The following is a 17,098-nucleotide window of genomic DNA, read 5'->3' as shown; positions in this document are numbered from 1 at the left end:
TTGAGTTCAGTTTTTCGATTTTTTGTTAAAACAGAGGAAAAAATGTTTTGTATTTATTGTTTTTTGTTTGTTTTCAGAACAAAAAGGCAAAGCAAAAAACATCTGACGTCTCTTTGTTGGACAGTTCGGACGTCTCCTTGTCGGACAGTCTGACGTCTCTTTTTTGGACAGTCTGACGTCTTCTTGTTGGACAGTTTTAGGCGTCTCAGACGACAGTTTTGATGTTTTGTTGTTGGACATATTGGATGTCTCCTTGTTGGACAGTCTGACTTTTCCTTGTTGGACAGTTTTGATGTTCCGTTGTTGGACATATTAAATGTCTCCTTGTTTGACAGTTTTGGCGTCTCTTTGTTGGATATATTGGACGTCTCTTTGTTGGACATATTGGACGTTTCCTTGTTGGACAGTCTGAGATCTCCTTGCTGGACAGTTTGGACGTCTCTTTGTTGAACATATTGGACGTCTCTTTGTTGGACAGTCTGACGTCTCCTTGTCGTAGTCCATCTTCTCAGAGATGAAGTGTCTCTGGTTTCTGAGCTTGCTCAGTGTGTCCGTCCTGTCACTGTGGGAGGAACTCGGCTGTGAGGGGATGACCCTGAACTCTGTCCTCCTCCGTCAGGTGTCAGGAGCAGCAGGAGGAGGAGCAGCAGGAGGAAGAGCAGGAGGAGCAGGAGAAGGAGGCAGGGCAGGAGCAGCAGGAGGAGGAGCAAGAGAAGGAGACGGAGCAGGAGGAGGTGTCCGTCTCCATCAGAGGAGGAGGAGGAGCTGGGTGTGGAACCAGTTCTTCGTCCTGGAGGAGAACACCGGAGACGAGCCGCTGTACGTCGGAAAGGTACGAACATTTTGATCCTGATTCGTCTTCATCCAGTCAAGTCGCTCCGAATTCTGATGTCATACTGAGACATGTCACACAATATGTCACATGACACATAACATGACACGTCAAATGACACGAAACACCACATGTGACATGACACGTAACACGACACATTGCATGACACTTCACATGACATGTAACAAGAGCCGCCACATGATACGTAACACGACACATCACATGACACATCAAATCAAATCAAACTATTTGTATAGCACTTTTCATGCATTCAAAATGCACATGGTGCAGAGCCCCCCAGTCCTCTGGATCTGAGGGATCTCCAGAACGACGTCCCCACGGGGAGACCGGACACACCTCCCAGTGTGGAGGCCCCCATGAGGAAACACTGGAGACTAAAAGGCAATATGATAAGATAAAACAAGTATGAGATAAAATAATAATAAATAAATAAATGAAGATTTAGAAACTTAATAATAACAAAATGCATAAAGATTTAAAAATAAATCATTCAAAAGCATTAGAAATTAAAAATAACATATAATATAAGAATTAAAAGAGTAGAAGAAATCAGTTAAAAGCCAAACTAAAAAGGTGAGTCTTGAGCCTCCTTTTAAAAACATAAACAGTCTCTGCAGTCCTGATGCTCTCCGGCAGGCTGTTCCATAAGTGAGGGCCATAATGGCTGAATGCAGCCTCCCCGTGGGTTTTTGTTCTGACTTTTGGAACAATTAAAAGGCCGGTGCCGGAGGACCTCAGGATCACCGAGGGTTGATATGATAGAAGCAGGTCAGATAAATAAGATGGCCCAAGACCGTTAAGACCTTTAAAAACTAATAAAAGAACCTTAAAATCCATCCTGAAACACATGGGGAGCCAATGCAGCCATTTTAACACTGGTGTAATGTGCGCCCGCCCTCTGGTCCTTGTCAGCACTCGTGCGGCTGAGTTTTGGAGTAGCTGCAGGTTAGAGATGGTCTTTTTGGGAAGACCAGAGAGCAGGGCATTACAATAGTCTAAACGATAAGAGATAAAAGCATGCATCAGCACCTCCGTGTTAGCCTGAGAGAGAAACGGGCGGACTCTGGCTATATTCTTAAGATGATAAAAACCTGTCTTTGTTACATTTTTGATGTGTGGAATAAAACTAAGCTCAGAGTCAAAAATGACGCCCAGGTTCTTTACACATTGTGAAGGTTTAAAATCTTGTAGTTTTGGTAAAAGTTTCTCTCTCTTGCCTTCAGGACCAAAAACTAAAACCTCTGTTTTGTCCTGGTTGAGCTGCAGGAAATTCACTGCCATCCATGACTTGATATCTAAAATACGGTTAAAAAGGGCATCAGTCGGCCCTGTGTCATCAGGAGACATGGCCATGTACAGCTGTGTGTCATCTGCGTAACTGTGGAAGCTGATGCCGTGCCTCCTGATGATGTCCCCCAGAGGAAGCATGTAGAGATTAAAAAGAAGTGGACCTAAAATTGACCCTTGGGGCACCCCACACATGATTTCACGCGTTCTGGAGGAACATGTATCCATACTTACAAAGAAACAACGATCTGTGAGATAAGAGCTGAACCAGTTAAAAACAGTACCAGAGAGGTCCACCAGGTTTCTGAGTCTGTTTAATAAAATGTGGTGATCTACTGTATCAAAGGTGGCGCTTAGATCCAGTAGTACCAAGACTGTAAGTTTTTGTGAATCAACATTCAACCAGATATCATTTAAAATCTTACCAAAAATCTCACCAGTTATTAAAATTCTGTTATAGGTGGTGTGTATGATTGTTAATAGTTCTTAGAATTCAGTGATAAAAGAGGTGGAATGGTGGGGTGGTCTGTAAACTGTGATACAAAGAATAGGAGGACTGCTAAAACAAAGGCATGATACTCAAATGATGTGTAGCTGTTAAAAGAAACTTCATTTGAGTGCAGTGCGCTTCTGGTTATAGATGCAGTTCCGCCTCCTTTTTTACCCCCCCAGTAGAAAATAAAAGTTAAAATTTGGTGGACAGGCCTCGGTGAGAACAACTGGTGCGTCAGTGCCAAGCCATGTTTCTGTTAAAAGAATACTGTCCAACTTGTTATCTAAAATCAGATAAAAGTTTTACTTAAAAGAGAGCGCACGTTCAGCACGGCCGGCTTAATGTTCGTGCCGAACGTGCACTCATCATCACCTGTGCGATGTATAGAAGTAGGGGGCAGGATGTTATTGTCATGAGGTTTGCTGTGTGGACGGGGTGCTCTGTACCTTATGATGGTCTCTATCGGGAATATTTCTGGTGAGAGTGTTAGTGACAAATGAGGCCGGACAGGGGGAGCTGGCAGGGGGAAAAGTATTTGGTGCCACTAGTGGTGCAGGTAGAGGTAGAGTTTCTGTGGAGGGGGCGTGTGATGTAAACAGTCAGTCATGAGGAGCAGATTGAACAGCATGCTGAATGTTTGCGGATAGCATGTGGCTACCCAGCCTGTTGGGGGGAAATCCGTCCGTCCTGAAGAAGGAAGACCGGTTCCAAAACAGATTAAAATTGTCAATAAAACCAAGGTCACGTGCACTGCAGGCGGACAGAAGCCAGGTGTGGAGAGAGAGGGTCCTCGAGAAGCGGCACACTCCTCGCCCAAGTGTGGGGATCAGGCCGGAGATAAAAACAGACTTTCCACAGCTGCTTAAAAAGTTAAAAAGGGCAATGAAATCGTTTTTGGTAAGCTCAGACTGTTGGCAAGCTAAATCGTTTGTCCCAACATGTATAACCACTCGGTTTATGGAGGACGATAGTGAGCACAGCAGCCCCGGGAGCTTATCCAGGAGGACCGGGACTGTGGCTCCAGGGAAACAACGAGTGGCAGTGTTAAAGAAACGGATGTTTCTCACTATGTAGTCCCCCACTATCAGAGTGGTGTGGGGGAAGAGGGGACGAGGAGAGGACGGCTGCAGCTCACTGGGGGCAGGTGGTGGGCAGTCAGCGTCTGGACCAGGTGCTGGGGTCACCGGGGTAGTGGGGATCTCCAGAGCATCTCAGCACAGCCTCCTTCAGGATCTTACGTCGAGATGCGGAGGTCGTTGACCAGGAAGACAGCTGCCACAGTCCTGGTCCTCCTGGCGAGGAGGCGAAGTGGTCCCTTCCACCGCTGTCTTACGACCCCCGACCACCACCTTGGCCCAGGACGACTGATAGTGAGGTGTCGAGCAGGAGGAAAGCCGAGGACAGGTGGAGGAGTCCCACGGAGCTGTGTCCTGGAGGGCTGCGGTGAAGGAGACAATCCGCAGTGACCGCTTGTGCGCCACATCCAAGCAGCTAGCCAGAAGTGACTCCTTGTTTTTCAGCTCATCTGAGAGCCAGCGGATGTCCTCTTTAAGGTCAGTGATCTTTTTGTTTGCTTTCCTCAGCAACAGATCTTCTTCACTGGCCATAACGTTAGCTGTTGCGGCTAGCTTAGCCATCAGGCTTAACCATCAGGCTAAGTTAGCTTGATGTGTTCGTGCGACGAGCTTTCCAGTCCACAGGCTAGCTTTTGTCTGTTTATTAAAAAGCATTTGTCTCTGCACACTGGTTCTTGGTGGTTCCAAAAAGAGGAGCAGCTTCAGTAGTGTGGAATACACCGGACTTCTCAGACTTTTTTAGTGACTTACTGCTCAGAGGGAACTCATTCAGCGGCTCCTCTGGCAGCAGCACAGCGCCCGGCCGGTTTTTGTGTCACACAGTCACATCACATCAATCAATCAATCAATCAATCAATTTTATTTATAAAGCCCAATATCACAAATCACAATTTGCCTCACAGGGCTTTACAGCATACGACATCCCTCTGTCCTTATGACCCTCACAGCTGATCAGGAAAAACTCCCCAAAAAACCCTTTAACAGGGAAAAAAAATGGTAGAAACCTCAGGAAGAGCAACTGAGGAGGGATCCCTCTTCCAGGACGGACAGACGTGCAATAGATGTCGTACAGAACAGATCAGCATAATAAATTAACAGTAATCCGTATGACACAATGAGACAGAGAGAGACAGAGAGAGAGAGAGAGAGAGAGAGAGAGATGCAGGTAATGACAGTAGGTTACAACAACATTATTGAAAGTAATAATATTATCACATGATACCTAACACCATACATCACATGACACATACAACATGCAACACACTTCACATGACATGTCACATGACACGTAAGTGAGTCATCAGTGATGACTGTGACTCACCTGTTGGTTATAAACCAGATTAATATGATCAATTCACAAACTGTTAACATGAAGGTTACCTGAAACATGCCTGGTGGCGTTGATAAACGTCAGGTGATGTCAGACATGTTTGAAACACCTGGTGGAATCAGAGCGCTGTTGTCACTGTTTCAAACTGAGGAGAATTTTGACCCTTCATCTGTGTGTGTGTGTGTGTGTGTGTGTGATAGACGACAGAGGGAAGCTGCTCCTGTCTCAGTTCATCAGAGGGAAACAGCATTGGGGCGTCAGTAGCACAGTGGATAGCGCCGGCGCCCCACGTATAGAGGTCATGCCTCGCTGCAGCGGTCGCAAGTTCGACTCCGGCTTGCGACCCTTTGCTGCATGTTGTCCCCCCACTCTCTCTATCTCCCCATTTCACACTGTCCTGTATATTAAAGGCAAAAAGCCCAAAAAATAATCTTAAAAAAAAAAAAAGAGGGAAACAGCGTTGTGTCAGGAGGAGGTGGGGGAGGAAGGGCAGGAGGAGGAAGAGCAGGAGGAAGAGTAGGGGGAGGAGGAGGAAGAGCAGGAAGGGGGGAGGAAGAGCAGGAGGAAGAGTAGGGGGAGGAGGAGGAAGAGCAGGAAGGGGGGAGGAAGAGAAGTAGGAGGAGGAAGAGCAGGGGGGAGAAGGAGGAGGAGAAAGAGAAAGGGAGGGAGGAGGAGGAGAAGGAAGAGCGGGGGAGCGGTCTGCTCAAATGAACTGTGGGGAACCTCCCTCTGTCTTAGCACCTCCTAGATCTCCCTGCTCACCTTCCAACAGCCAGTGAAATTCAGCCGCTGCTCAAATTTCAGACTCTATCTCCACATTTCAAAATGGCCACCACCAAACAAAAAGAGGGACCCGCCCCCTCTGTCTCAGATCAGGTCAGGTCAGATCTAGTCTGAGTGGGTGGAAGTTCGCTGCATAGATCAGCCTCTCATTGGGCGGAACGAGCCACCCGCTGAAGTCCCGCCCTACCACCTCCAGTTGCAGTTTTCAACACGTCCTTTGCCAACTTTTGCGGTGTTTGATCTTGCGGGGATGTAGCCATTTTCCTGCCATAGTTCGTGTCGTGTAGGCGATATTTTTGTGGGCGTGTTACACCAAAACCTGTTTCCCCCCGGCAATATTTTTGCAAGCGCACCGCTGCTGTGGTACCGCCAAGAACGATTGTGATTGGTTGAAAGAAATAAAAAAAGCCGGGACGTTTTTTTTCTCCAATCTTAAAGTGAGAGTCGGCCCACCCAGACCTTTCTTTTCTTGAGGAAGGTCTGGTGAGCGAAACTAGGTCAGATCAGGTCAGATTGCTGTGTCATCTGTTTCTTCCTCACGCATCTTCAGAACCATATTTTAACTTCCTGTTTGACTGTAACGAGAGACCGTGTGCTACCCGCTGGGCGCCGCTGTGTCAAACAGATGAGTTCACATGGCATCATAGACCAGAAGGAGCGTTTATGAGCCCGATGCATTCTGGTAGTTGTAGTTTTCGTTGTATGCTCACACATGTCCCACACACGTCCCTCATATAATAACCCTAACCCCTAACCCTAACCCATAATACATTTTATTTAAAGGCGCCTTTCAAGGCACTCAAGGTCACCTTCCAGAACAAGTACAAGACAATTAAATCTAAAAGGGCTAAAAGACAAACATCAACACAGTAAAATGTGAAGTCTGTAGCAGAGCAATGGCAGTTAAATAGAATAGGCCTATTTAAAAATTGGGTTTTCAGGCTGGATTTGAAAATGGATAAGGAGTCAATGTTCCTGATGTCAGGAGGGAGGGAGTTCAAGATGCGGGGGGCAGAGTGGCTGAAGGCTCTGGACCCTGTGGTGGACAGACGGGCAGAGGGCACAATGAGGCTGATGGAAGAGGCCGACCTGAGTGTCCGGGAGGGAGTGTTGATGTGGAGGGGGTCAGAGAGGTTATGGGAGAGCGAGCTTATGGATGGCCTTGAAAGTGTGGAGCAGAATTTTAACGTCCACGTTGTGTTTGACCAGTGTCTGGTCATGTGACACCAGTTTAAACAGTGTTTGTGTCTTTCTCCTGCAGAGACAGACGAGTCCATCAGAGACCATCTTCACTGTGTTTGTACGGTCGTTAAGGCTACATGACACGTACAGTAAATATGTTCTGATGGTTATCATGGTCGTTTGTTGTCTCTGCAGCTCCACTCTGACGTGGACAGAGGTGATGGTCGGGTCAGGTACATCCTGAGCGGTGACGGAGCAATGTCCGTCTTCACCATCGATGAGAGGACAGGAGACATTCATGCCACCAAGAGGCTGGACCGGGAACAGCAGCCGTACTACACCCTGAGAGCACAGGCTCGAGACCACCTCACCAACCTACTGGTCGAACCTGAGTCCCAGTTCGTCATCAAAGTCCAGGACATCAACGACAACGAGCCCAAGTTCCTTGACGGACCTTACACTGCCATGGTGGCTGAGAGGTCTCCTGTAGGTGAGTCCAGCACCTGCAGACCAGCAGAGGTGACTCAGATCCAGGACTCTGATCCAGGAATAAGATAAGATAAGATAAGATACACCTTTATTGATCCCACAGTTGAGAAATTTCAGTGTTACGGCAGTCAAGGGGAAAGAGTCAAATTAAAGATTTCAAAATTTAAACTTAAAAACTTAAAACTTGAAAACTAGGCATGCAAAATAAAGTACAAAAATACAAGAAACTGCAATAATAATAATAATAATAATAATAATGATGAGCAGTGAACACATCTAGTGCAAGTGATTGTATGTGCAAAAAACAGCAAACAGCTGTGGTGTCGATAAAGTGTCCATGGTGTCCCTAAAGTGTCCGTCCATGGTGTCCATAAAGTGTCCATGCTGTCCCTAAAATGTCCATGGTGTTCCTAAAATGTCCATGGTGTCCCTAAAGTGTCCGTCCATGGTGTCCATAAAGTGTCCATGCTGTCCCTAAAATGTCCATGGTGTTCCTAAAATGTCCATGGTGTCCCTAAAGTGTCCGTCCATGGTGTCCATAAAGTGTCCATGCTGTCCCTAAAATGTCCATGGTGTTCCTAAAGTGTCCATGGTGTCCCTAAAGTGTCCGTCCATGGTGTCCATAAAGTGTCCATGCTGTCCCTAAAATGTCCATGGTGTTCCTAAAATGTCCATGGTGTCCCTAAAGTGTCCATCCATGGTGTCCATAAAGTGTCCATGCTGTCCCTAAAATGTCTATGGTGTCCCTAAAATGTCCATGGTGTCCCTAAAGTATCCATGGTGTCCCTAAAATTTCCATGGTGTCCCTAAAATGTCCATCCATAGTGTCCCTAAAGTGTCCATGGTGTCCATAAAGTATCGGTCCATAGTGTCCCTAAAGTGTCCATGGTGTCCCTAAAGTGTCCATGGTGTCCATAAAGTGTCCCTAAAGTGTCCATCCTGTCCCCAAAGTATCCATGGTGTCCCTAAAATGTCCATGGTGTCCCTAAAATGTCCATCCATAGTGTCCATAAAGTGTCCATGGTGTTCCTAAAGTGTCCATAGTGTCCCTAAAGTGTCCGTCCATAGTGTCCCTAAAGTGTCCATGGTGTCCCTAAAGTGTCCATGGTGTCCCTAAAATGTCTATGGTGTCTCTAAAGTGTCCATGGTGTCCCTAAAGTGTCCATAGTGTCCCTAAAGTGTCCATGGTGTCCCTAAAGTGTCCATCCATAGTGTCCATAAAGTGTCCATGGTGTTCCTAAAATGTCCATAGTGTCCCTAAAGTGTCCGTCCATAGTGTCCCTAAAGTGTCCATGGTGTCCCTAAAGTGTCCATGGTGTCCCTAAAATGTCTATGGTGTCTCTAAAGTGTCCATGGTGTCCCTAAAATGTCTATGGTGTCTCTAAAGTGTCCATGGTGTCCCTAAAATGTCCATGGTGTCCCGAAAGTATCTGTCCATAGTGTCCCTAAAGTGTCCATGGTGTCCCTAAAGTATCCATGGTGTCCCTAAAGTGTCCATAGTGTCCCTAAAGTATCCATGGTGTCCCTAAAATGTCCATGGTGTCCCTAAAGTGTCCATCCATAGTGTCCATAAAGTGTCCATGGTGTCCATAAAATGTCCATAGTGTCCCTAAAGTGTCTATCCATGGTGCCCTAAAATGTCCATGGTGTCCCTAAAGTGTCCGTCCATAATGTCCCTAAAGTGTCCATGGTGTCTCTAAAGTGTCCATGGTGTCCCTAAAGTGTCCAGAGAGCATCCCAGGACAGAGCTGGCCTTCTTGATCAGCTTGTCCAGTCTCTTCCTATCTGCAGCCGAGACACTGCTGCCCCAGCAGACCACTCCGTAAAAGATGGCTGATGCCACCACAGTGTCAAAGAAGGTCTTCAGGAGCGCCCCCTGCACTCCAAAAGACCTGAGCCGCCTCAGCAGGTAGAGTCTGCTTTGGCCTTTCCTGTACAGTGCTGTTATGTGATCAGTCCAGTCCAGTTTATTGTTAAGATGAACACCCAGGTACTTATAAGATGTCACCATCTCAGTGTCCTTTCCCTGGATGTTCACCGGTGTTGGGGGGAGGAGTCTGTGCCTGCGGAAATCTACCACCAGCTCTTTGGTTTTCCCCGTGTTGATCTGAAGGTGGTTCCTCAGGCACCAGTCCACAAAGTCCTGGTTCAGTTCTCTGTACTCCCTGTCGTCCCCATCTGTGATGAGGCCGACGATGGCAGAGTCGTCAGAGAACTTCTGCAGATGACAGGTGGGGGTGTTGTATGAAAAGTCTGCAGTGTAGAGAGTGAAGAGGAACGGTGCCAGCACCGTCCCCTGCGGGGCCCCCGTACTGCAGACAAGGTGTTGAAGCAATGTGCCAGGAGTGTAGGTGGGGGGAAGGTGAAGGTGAGGATGAGGGGGGTTGCAGCCGTGATGTCTGGGCCAGAGGAGGGGCAGACTGATCAAATCTACTGAAGAACAGATTCAGATCATTCACCCACTGCTGGTCGTCTCTGGCCTGGGAGTCTGGCTGTTTGTGTCCTGAGATGGTTTTCAGACCTCTCCAGACTCTCTAGCTCCTTCTGCACGGCCTTCAGCTCCTCCTTAGTTCCAGAGTTAAAAGTTCTCCGCTTTTCCTTCAGGAGAGCTTTTGTATCTGGAGTAAACCAGGGTTTGGTGTTGGAGAAGCAGCGTACAGTCCTGGTGGGTACGGTGCTTTCCACACAGAAGTTTATGTAGTCCGTAATGCATGATGTCATACTGTCAATGTCCTCTCCATGGGAATCGCTGAGTACCTCCCACACAGTGGTCTCGAAGCAGTCTTTCAGGGCCTCCTTGGCCTCCTCAGACCACCTCTTCACAGTGTGGGTGGTTGCTGGTTCTCTCTGCACCAGAGGTCTGTAAACAGGCAGAAGACCTAACCCAGGGGGGGCAGGGGGGGTGAGTGGTATGCCTCCTTGGTGTTGGCATAAAATAAATCCAGTGTTTTATTGTCTCTGGTGTGGCAGGAAACATACTGGGTGAAGGGGGGCAGGGTGGTGGATGGACAGGCGTGGTTGAAGTCCCCAGAGATCAGAAGGAGGGCCTGAGGGTGCTGTGTTTGCAGCCTACTTGTAACAGAGTGGAGAACGTCACAAGCAGACTCAGCTTTAGCAGACGGGGGGACATACACTGCTACCATAATGACATGAGAAAACTCCCTGGGTAGATAATATGGTCTCATGCCAACAGCCAGCAGCTCAATGTCCCTGCAGCAATGCTGTTCCTTGATAGTGATGTGCCCAGAGTTACACCATCTATCATTCAGGTAAACACCATCGCGCTGCTCTGTTGGTACTCCCTCTGATGGCGAGTCAGAGGGAGACCGATGGGAGGACGGGTTTATACTGTCTCCTCCGGTGTCGGTGCTGTACTCCGGTGCAACATTCCCGTCTCCTTCTCTGCAGCTCGCAGGGAATATCGTGCCTCTCCTCAGGCCGCACAGCGGTGTGACGCAGCGCTGACAGCTGGTCCCGGGTGTAAACAATGGAGCCACAGCTGGGTGCTGGGTCCCCGCACACGGTCATGTCTGTGGAAAAATAGGAGAAAGGCCGCTGTAAAGAGAGCAGTCTTCATCTCCATAACAAAACAGAACATAAGTGCTAGATAGCTAACTGAAAAAAACTCAAAATAAGAAAGTTAAATGAAAAAGAAATTGAAAAAACCTCAGCAGTGAGCAGGAGCTGCTGTAACAGGCACCCGCACTGGGGGCGCCATCTTGCAGTGTTGAATCAGGTCCAGGACTCTCATCAAGGACTCAACCAAACCTGTGCGCAGGAAAGGTGACGTATGAACAAAGCATAGAAATATCTTGATTTTTAACACCCTCTGACATCCCTCACATGTCCCACGAATATCCCACGCATGTCCCACACATGTCCCTCACATGTCACACGCATGCCCCTCACATGTCCCACACATGTCCCACGCATGTCCCTCGCATGTTCCATGCATGACCCTCACATGTCTCACACGTCCCTCACGTCCCTCACATGTCCCAGGCATGGCCCTCACATGTCCCTCACGTCCCTTACATGTCCCAAGCATGGCCCTCCCATGTCCCACACGTGTCCCTCACATGTCCCTCACATGCCCCACACATGTCCCTCACATGTCCCTCACATGTCACATGCATGCCCCTCACATATCCCACACATGTCCCACGCATGTCCCACGCGTGGCCCTCACATGTCCCACACATGTTCGTAAAGATGTCGAGTAACACATACAGTGCCCTCCAAAAGTATTGGAACAGTGAGGCCAATTCCTTTATTTTTGTTGTAGACTGAAAATATTTGGGTTTGACATCAAAAGATGAATATGAGACAAGAGATCAACATTTCAGCTTTCATTTCCAGGTATTTACATCTGGATCTGATACACAACTTTTGCAACTTTTGTTTGAACCCACCCATTTTTCATGAGAGCAAAAGTATTGGAACATGTGACTGACAGGTGTGTTTTGTTGCCCAGGTGTTTCCCAATTACACTGATTATTCAAACAATAAATAGCAGTTTCAGATTGGGTACGATAGGTTTTGCCTGTGCAGACTGCATTTAGAGGCGGAACCAACATGAAAACTGAGAGCTGTCTATGGGTGAAAAAGAAGCAATTGTGAATCTGAGAGAAGATGGACAATCAATCAGAGCCATTGCACAAACATTGGCCATAGCCAGTACAACCATTTGGAATGTCCTGAAGAAGAAAGAAACCACTGGTGTACTAAGCAACAGACGTCGAACAGGTAGACCAAGGAAAACATCAGCAGTTGATGACAGAAACATTGCGAGAGCTGTCAAGAAAGACCCTAAAACAACTGTTAGTGACATCAGCAACAACCTCCAGAGGGCAGGAGTGAAGGTATCACAATCTACTGTTCGCAGAAGACTTCATGAACAAAAGTACAGAGGCTACACCAGAAGATGCAAACCACTCATTAGCAAGAAGAATAAGAAGGCCAGGCTGGAATTTGCCAAAAGGTACAGAGATGAGTCTCAAAAATTCTGGGAAAAAGTTTTATGGACTGATGAGACAAAGATTAACTTTTTCCAAAGTGATGGAAAGGCGAAAGTTTGGAGAAAGACAGGATCTGCTCATGATCCCAAACATACAAGCTCATCTGTGAAACACGGTGGAGGTAATGTCATGGCTTGGGCTTGCATGGCTTCTTCTGGGACGGGCTCTTTCATCTTCATTGATGATGTAACACATGATGGCAGCAGCAAAATGAACTCAGAAGTCTACAGAAACATTTTGTCTGCTAATTTAAAGAAAGATGCAACCAAACTGATTGGGAGATCCTTCATCATGCAGCAAGATAACGACCCAAAACACACTGCCAAAACAACAAAGGAGTTCATCAGGGGCAAGAAGTGGAAGGTTTTAGACTGGCCAAGTCAGTCTCCAGACTTAAACCCAATAGAGCATGCATTTAACCTGCTGAAGAGGAGACTGAAGGGAGTAACCCCCCAAAACAAACAACAACTGAAAGAGGCTGCGGTGAAAGCCTGGAAAAGCATCACAAAAGAAGAATGCAAAAGTTTGGTGATGTCAGTGGGTCACAGGCTTGATGCAGTTATTGAAAGCAAAGGATTTGCAACTAAATATTAAGTCTCATTCACTTTAATCTATTTTAAGTTTATATGTTCCAATACTTTTGCTCACCTAAAAATTTTGTGTTCCATTACAAATAATGCTATCTTCTAAGTTGTGTATCAGATCCAGATGTAAATACCTGGAAATAAAAGCTGAAATGTTGATCTCTTGTCTCATATTCATCTTTTGATGTCAAACCCAAATGTTTTCGGTCTACAACAAAAGTAAACAAATTGGACTCACTGTTCCAATACTTTTGGAGGGCACTGTATAAAAAGATTTAAATTCAATTCCTGTAGGGAAATCTGTGCAAGCTGCTGGAAGTCGGGGTACCCGGAACCTTATCGGTGGGAAAATGAAAATGTTTACCTCTGCCTTAAATAGCTTGTGAGGGGTCAAACTGGGGGTTGCTGAGGATTCTGAATTGATTGCAAGCATTTGTTTTGCACCAAAACCACTCATTGGTGGAAGAAGAGCCACACCCACTTTTACATGGAATTTTAATAGTAGCTTTATTTTTTTTTATTTCAATATCTGGAATACTAAGTAGGAAAGTACTGCTCCACAATGTCAGATGTCTCAGGAGTCTACGTCTGAGTCATCTCCAGACTCCACATGGATACAATTCTTGCATGTAGTGCCTTTACAACTTCAGCATGCTGAGATACAAACTAGTTTGATGAATGACTGAATGAATGACTGAATGAACGATGAACTGTTAGTAAAGAGTATGACATTTTTTGGTGGGCGAGGCATAGCTGGAGACGAAACAGTCCTCTACAGACATTAGCTAGCGCTAGCAAGTTCTGTTGTCATGTTTTAGCCGATGGAGGACAATGATGTCAGTGGTGCGTTCAGGAACACTCAGAATGTCTCAGCGACTCTGACACAAACTGTTCAGAAATTAATTCTAAAAAATGTTTTGTTTTTTTTTAAAAAAAAAAAAAAAACTTTCACAGAAAAAAGTTCCAGTCTGAGAAAGATGCAAAGAAACTGTTATAGAAACACATGATCCACCGTAGAACCATATGATCCATCATGGGTACATGTGATCCACCGTAGAACCATGTGATCTATTGTAGAACCATGTGATCCACCATAAAACTGTGTGATCCACCGTAGAACCATGTGATCTATTGTAGAACCATCTGATCCATCACAGAACCATGTGATCCACCACAGAACCATGTAATCAACTATAGAACCACGTGATCCACCATAGAACCATGTGATCCACTGTAGGACCATGTGATCCACCATAGGACCATGTGATCCACTGTAGGACCATGTGATCCACCATAGGACCATGTGATCCACCACAGAACCACGTGATCCACCATAGAACCATGTGATCCACCCTAGATCCATCTCAGCGACTCTGACACAGACTGTTCAATCAATCAATCAATCAATCGATTTTATTTATAAAGCCCAATATCACAAATCACAATTTGCCTCACAGGGCTTTACAGCATACGACATCCCTCTGTCCTTATGACCCTCGCAGCTGATCAGGAAAAACTCCCCAAAAAACCCTTTAATGGGGAAAAAAACGGTAGAAACCTCAGGAAGAGCAACTGAGGAGGGATCCCTCTTCCAGGACGGACAGACGTGCAATAGATGTTGTACAGAACAGATCAGCATAATAAATTAACAGTAATCCGTATGACACATTAGGTGGGTTTCCATCAGCCTATTTCTATGCGCATTATCGATTTGCGCATAGAAATACCTGAATGGAAACACGAAATTCGAAAAAGTCCCAAAATATCGCAAAATAGTTTTCACGCTTGGAGGAGGTGGAAAATTTGGCGTATCAACAAAGGGTAAAAGTGAAAAAGTGCAATGGAAACAGATTTATCGAATAAATGATGAGATTTAGTCATCACGTGACTTATACGTCATTCCAGCGACGGTCCTCTACACCAGGAAGGCAATGGCAGCAACGGACGAAAACAACGGGAGGTATGTGTGGACTGAAGAAGAAATGTTGGCGTTCCTTGCGTTAGTGCAAGAAACAAACATAAATGCCATACTAGATGGGAAACAGCAACTAAACGCCATCTTTTATCATGATTTGCAGAAGAAAATGTTGGAGAAAAGCTTCGACAAACCATGGCAAATCCTACGAAGTAAGTGGAAGAGCCTAAAACAACGCTGTATGTCTGAGAAGCGTTGTTTGTCTGCCAGCAGTGCCGCAGGGAAAGCTAAAGCTAGCTTCAAATATTTCCAGAGAATGGACGAAATTCTGGGCAACAGACCTCTTGTTATATCGATGAGCTCATCTATTAACAGCTCAGGTAGGAGGCTAAGTTTATTGTATGAATTAACTGGTTGTCAAGTTACAGAGTTTTAAAATCCACTTTAAAGTTATGGGAAGCCGCAATAAGTTTGTTTTCTATCCCATTCAGGTGATGATGAGTCTACCATCAATGGACAGGACCCCGACAACGAAGACGAGTCAGAGGGTAGTGTATTACATAGTTTATGTTGTATTTTGTCTCTTGTGCAGTGTTGTATAAATCCTAAAGTCATATCTAAAGTCAATATCATGTTAAAGTATTTCTTTGAAAAAAGTTTAAATCCCTTAAATAAAAAGGTTATTGAGTGAGTGTTAAAGTATTTGAAATTAACTGTACTTAAGTATCAAAAGTCATTTTCTGGAAATAAAATACAAATTAAACTTGTGATTTCTAATAATAAGCAATACTTACATAAATTTTCCTCTGAACTGTTCACACAAATAATTTGTTCATAAATGAGACCCACTGAGTGTGTACATAAGGGTGAATTAAATGATCATAAGTGTCATTTTTTCTTCACCATTGTAAAATAAAAAATGTAATGACAATTTGCATATTTTTTCTCCATCTAATTTCACAGCAGTAGCTGAGGATACCTCTGATGTCCAGGATTCAGGTGGAGACGTCAAACAACTGAGTAACAATACAACCAGAACACAAGGCTACTGGAGAAGGTCTTCAGTTAGACGCAGATCTTCTGATACCAGCAGTGTGCACACCATGTGGGAGTCTCTCTTAAAAATGCAAAAGGAGCAGGCAGACAGGGAGCAGGAGACCTTGCAGTCCATTTCTGGTGTCCTTAATCAAGCTGTACAGTGTTTGAAAGATGTACTCAAGCTGCTGAATATATGGCAGGATTAAACAGGCAGGGCAACCCATCCCATCAGCATCCCTTTCACCATTCACAGCCACCTCCATCCTCACACCATGCACATGCCACCTCACACTCACACTCCCATTATAGTCAGGGAGCATCATGTGAAATGAATCCAACTAGTGATTCTTTCTCATCATACTTCAACCTGTAGGACCATTTCAGAACTTGTTCACACCTGTTTACCTCAGTCTTTTTTCTTACCGTTATGTTTTGAGGTATTTGTGTTCATAAGGATATAGTTCTACGTCTATCTGCATAATTGTGAGTAGGCACTGACAGAAGTTTCATTATTGAGTGAACTTTGCCTTGAATAAGCTGTTACTGTTTAAGGTGTGCAGCTAAAAGTTTTGCACTTTGTGACTAAGCAAAAGACTTGTTTGAATGTTTTGCACTTTATGTGACTAAGCAAATATTGTTTGAATGTAACTCGTGTTCACTTTGGACTTAAATTTATATACAGTATTTACACAATAGAGCTTTGATGGCTCTTCAATAAGTAAAGTGTTTTGTTTAATTAATGAATTGATGTAAGAACAGTTATATTGCACTATACTTTTTGCAATAAAAGTTTTAAGTAAATGTGTTTTTTACTTGGAGAATACAGAAGAAAAACCTAAATATTTCTTTCCAAAAAAAAAGGTCAATCAAGTAAGTAAGATTTATTACATCACAAGTAATGGCATCCATCACATGTTAACACAACTGTATCAACTTGAAGGACAGCAAGTAACAACAAAGTAACTCATCATACTTGTCACCAAGTTTTGGAGTAACCAAACACTTGTTTAGGTCATGTGAATACAGAAAAAAATGTAATTAGATTACAGA

The 17,098-nt window shown here is 45.1% G+C and overlaps 1 protein-coding gene and 1 long non-coding RNA gene across 3 annotated transcripts in view; both read left to right on the top strand.

The window, feature by feature from the left end:
• Nucleotides 1-107: 107 nt before the first annotated feature.
• The window catches only part of LOC117272092 (cadherin-7-like), a 75,323-nt gene continuing 58,332 nt past the window's right edge, over nt 108-17,098 (top strand). For both annotated transcript variants that reach the window (XM_078173484.1, XM_078173485.1), the window contains exons 1-2: nt 108-832; nt 7,200-7,494. In XM_078173484.1, coding sequence (XP_078029610.1) covers nt 515-832; nt 7,200-7,494 — 613 coding nt within the window. In that variant the 5' untranslated portion in view covers nt 108-514. The remainder of the gene's footprint in view (nt 833-7,199; nt 7,495-17,098) is intronic.
• Nucleotides 14,653-16,706, top strand: LOC144465023 (uncharacterized). The gene is made up of 3 exons (XR_013492408.1): nt 14,653-15,390; nt 15,502-15,558; nt 15,974-16,706. It is a non-coding gene; the product is annotated as an uncharacterized LOC144465023 (long non-coding RNA).

This window comes from Epinephelus lanceolatus, chromosome 12 (assembly GCF_041903045.1).
Source record: "Epinephelus lanceolatus isolate andai-2023 chromosome 12, ASM4190304v1, whole genome shotgun sequence".
NCBI lineage: Eukaryota > Metazoa > Chordata > Actinopteri > Perciformes > Serranidae > Epinephelus > Epinephelus lanceolatus.
The sequence above is the reverse complement of the archived record's forward strand: the minus strand, read 5'-3'. Positions and strand labels throughout refer to the sequence as shown.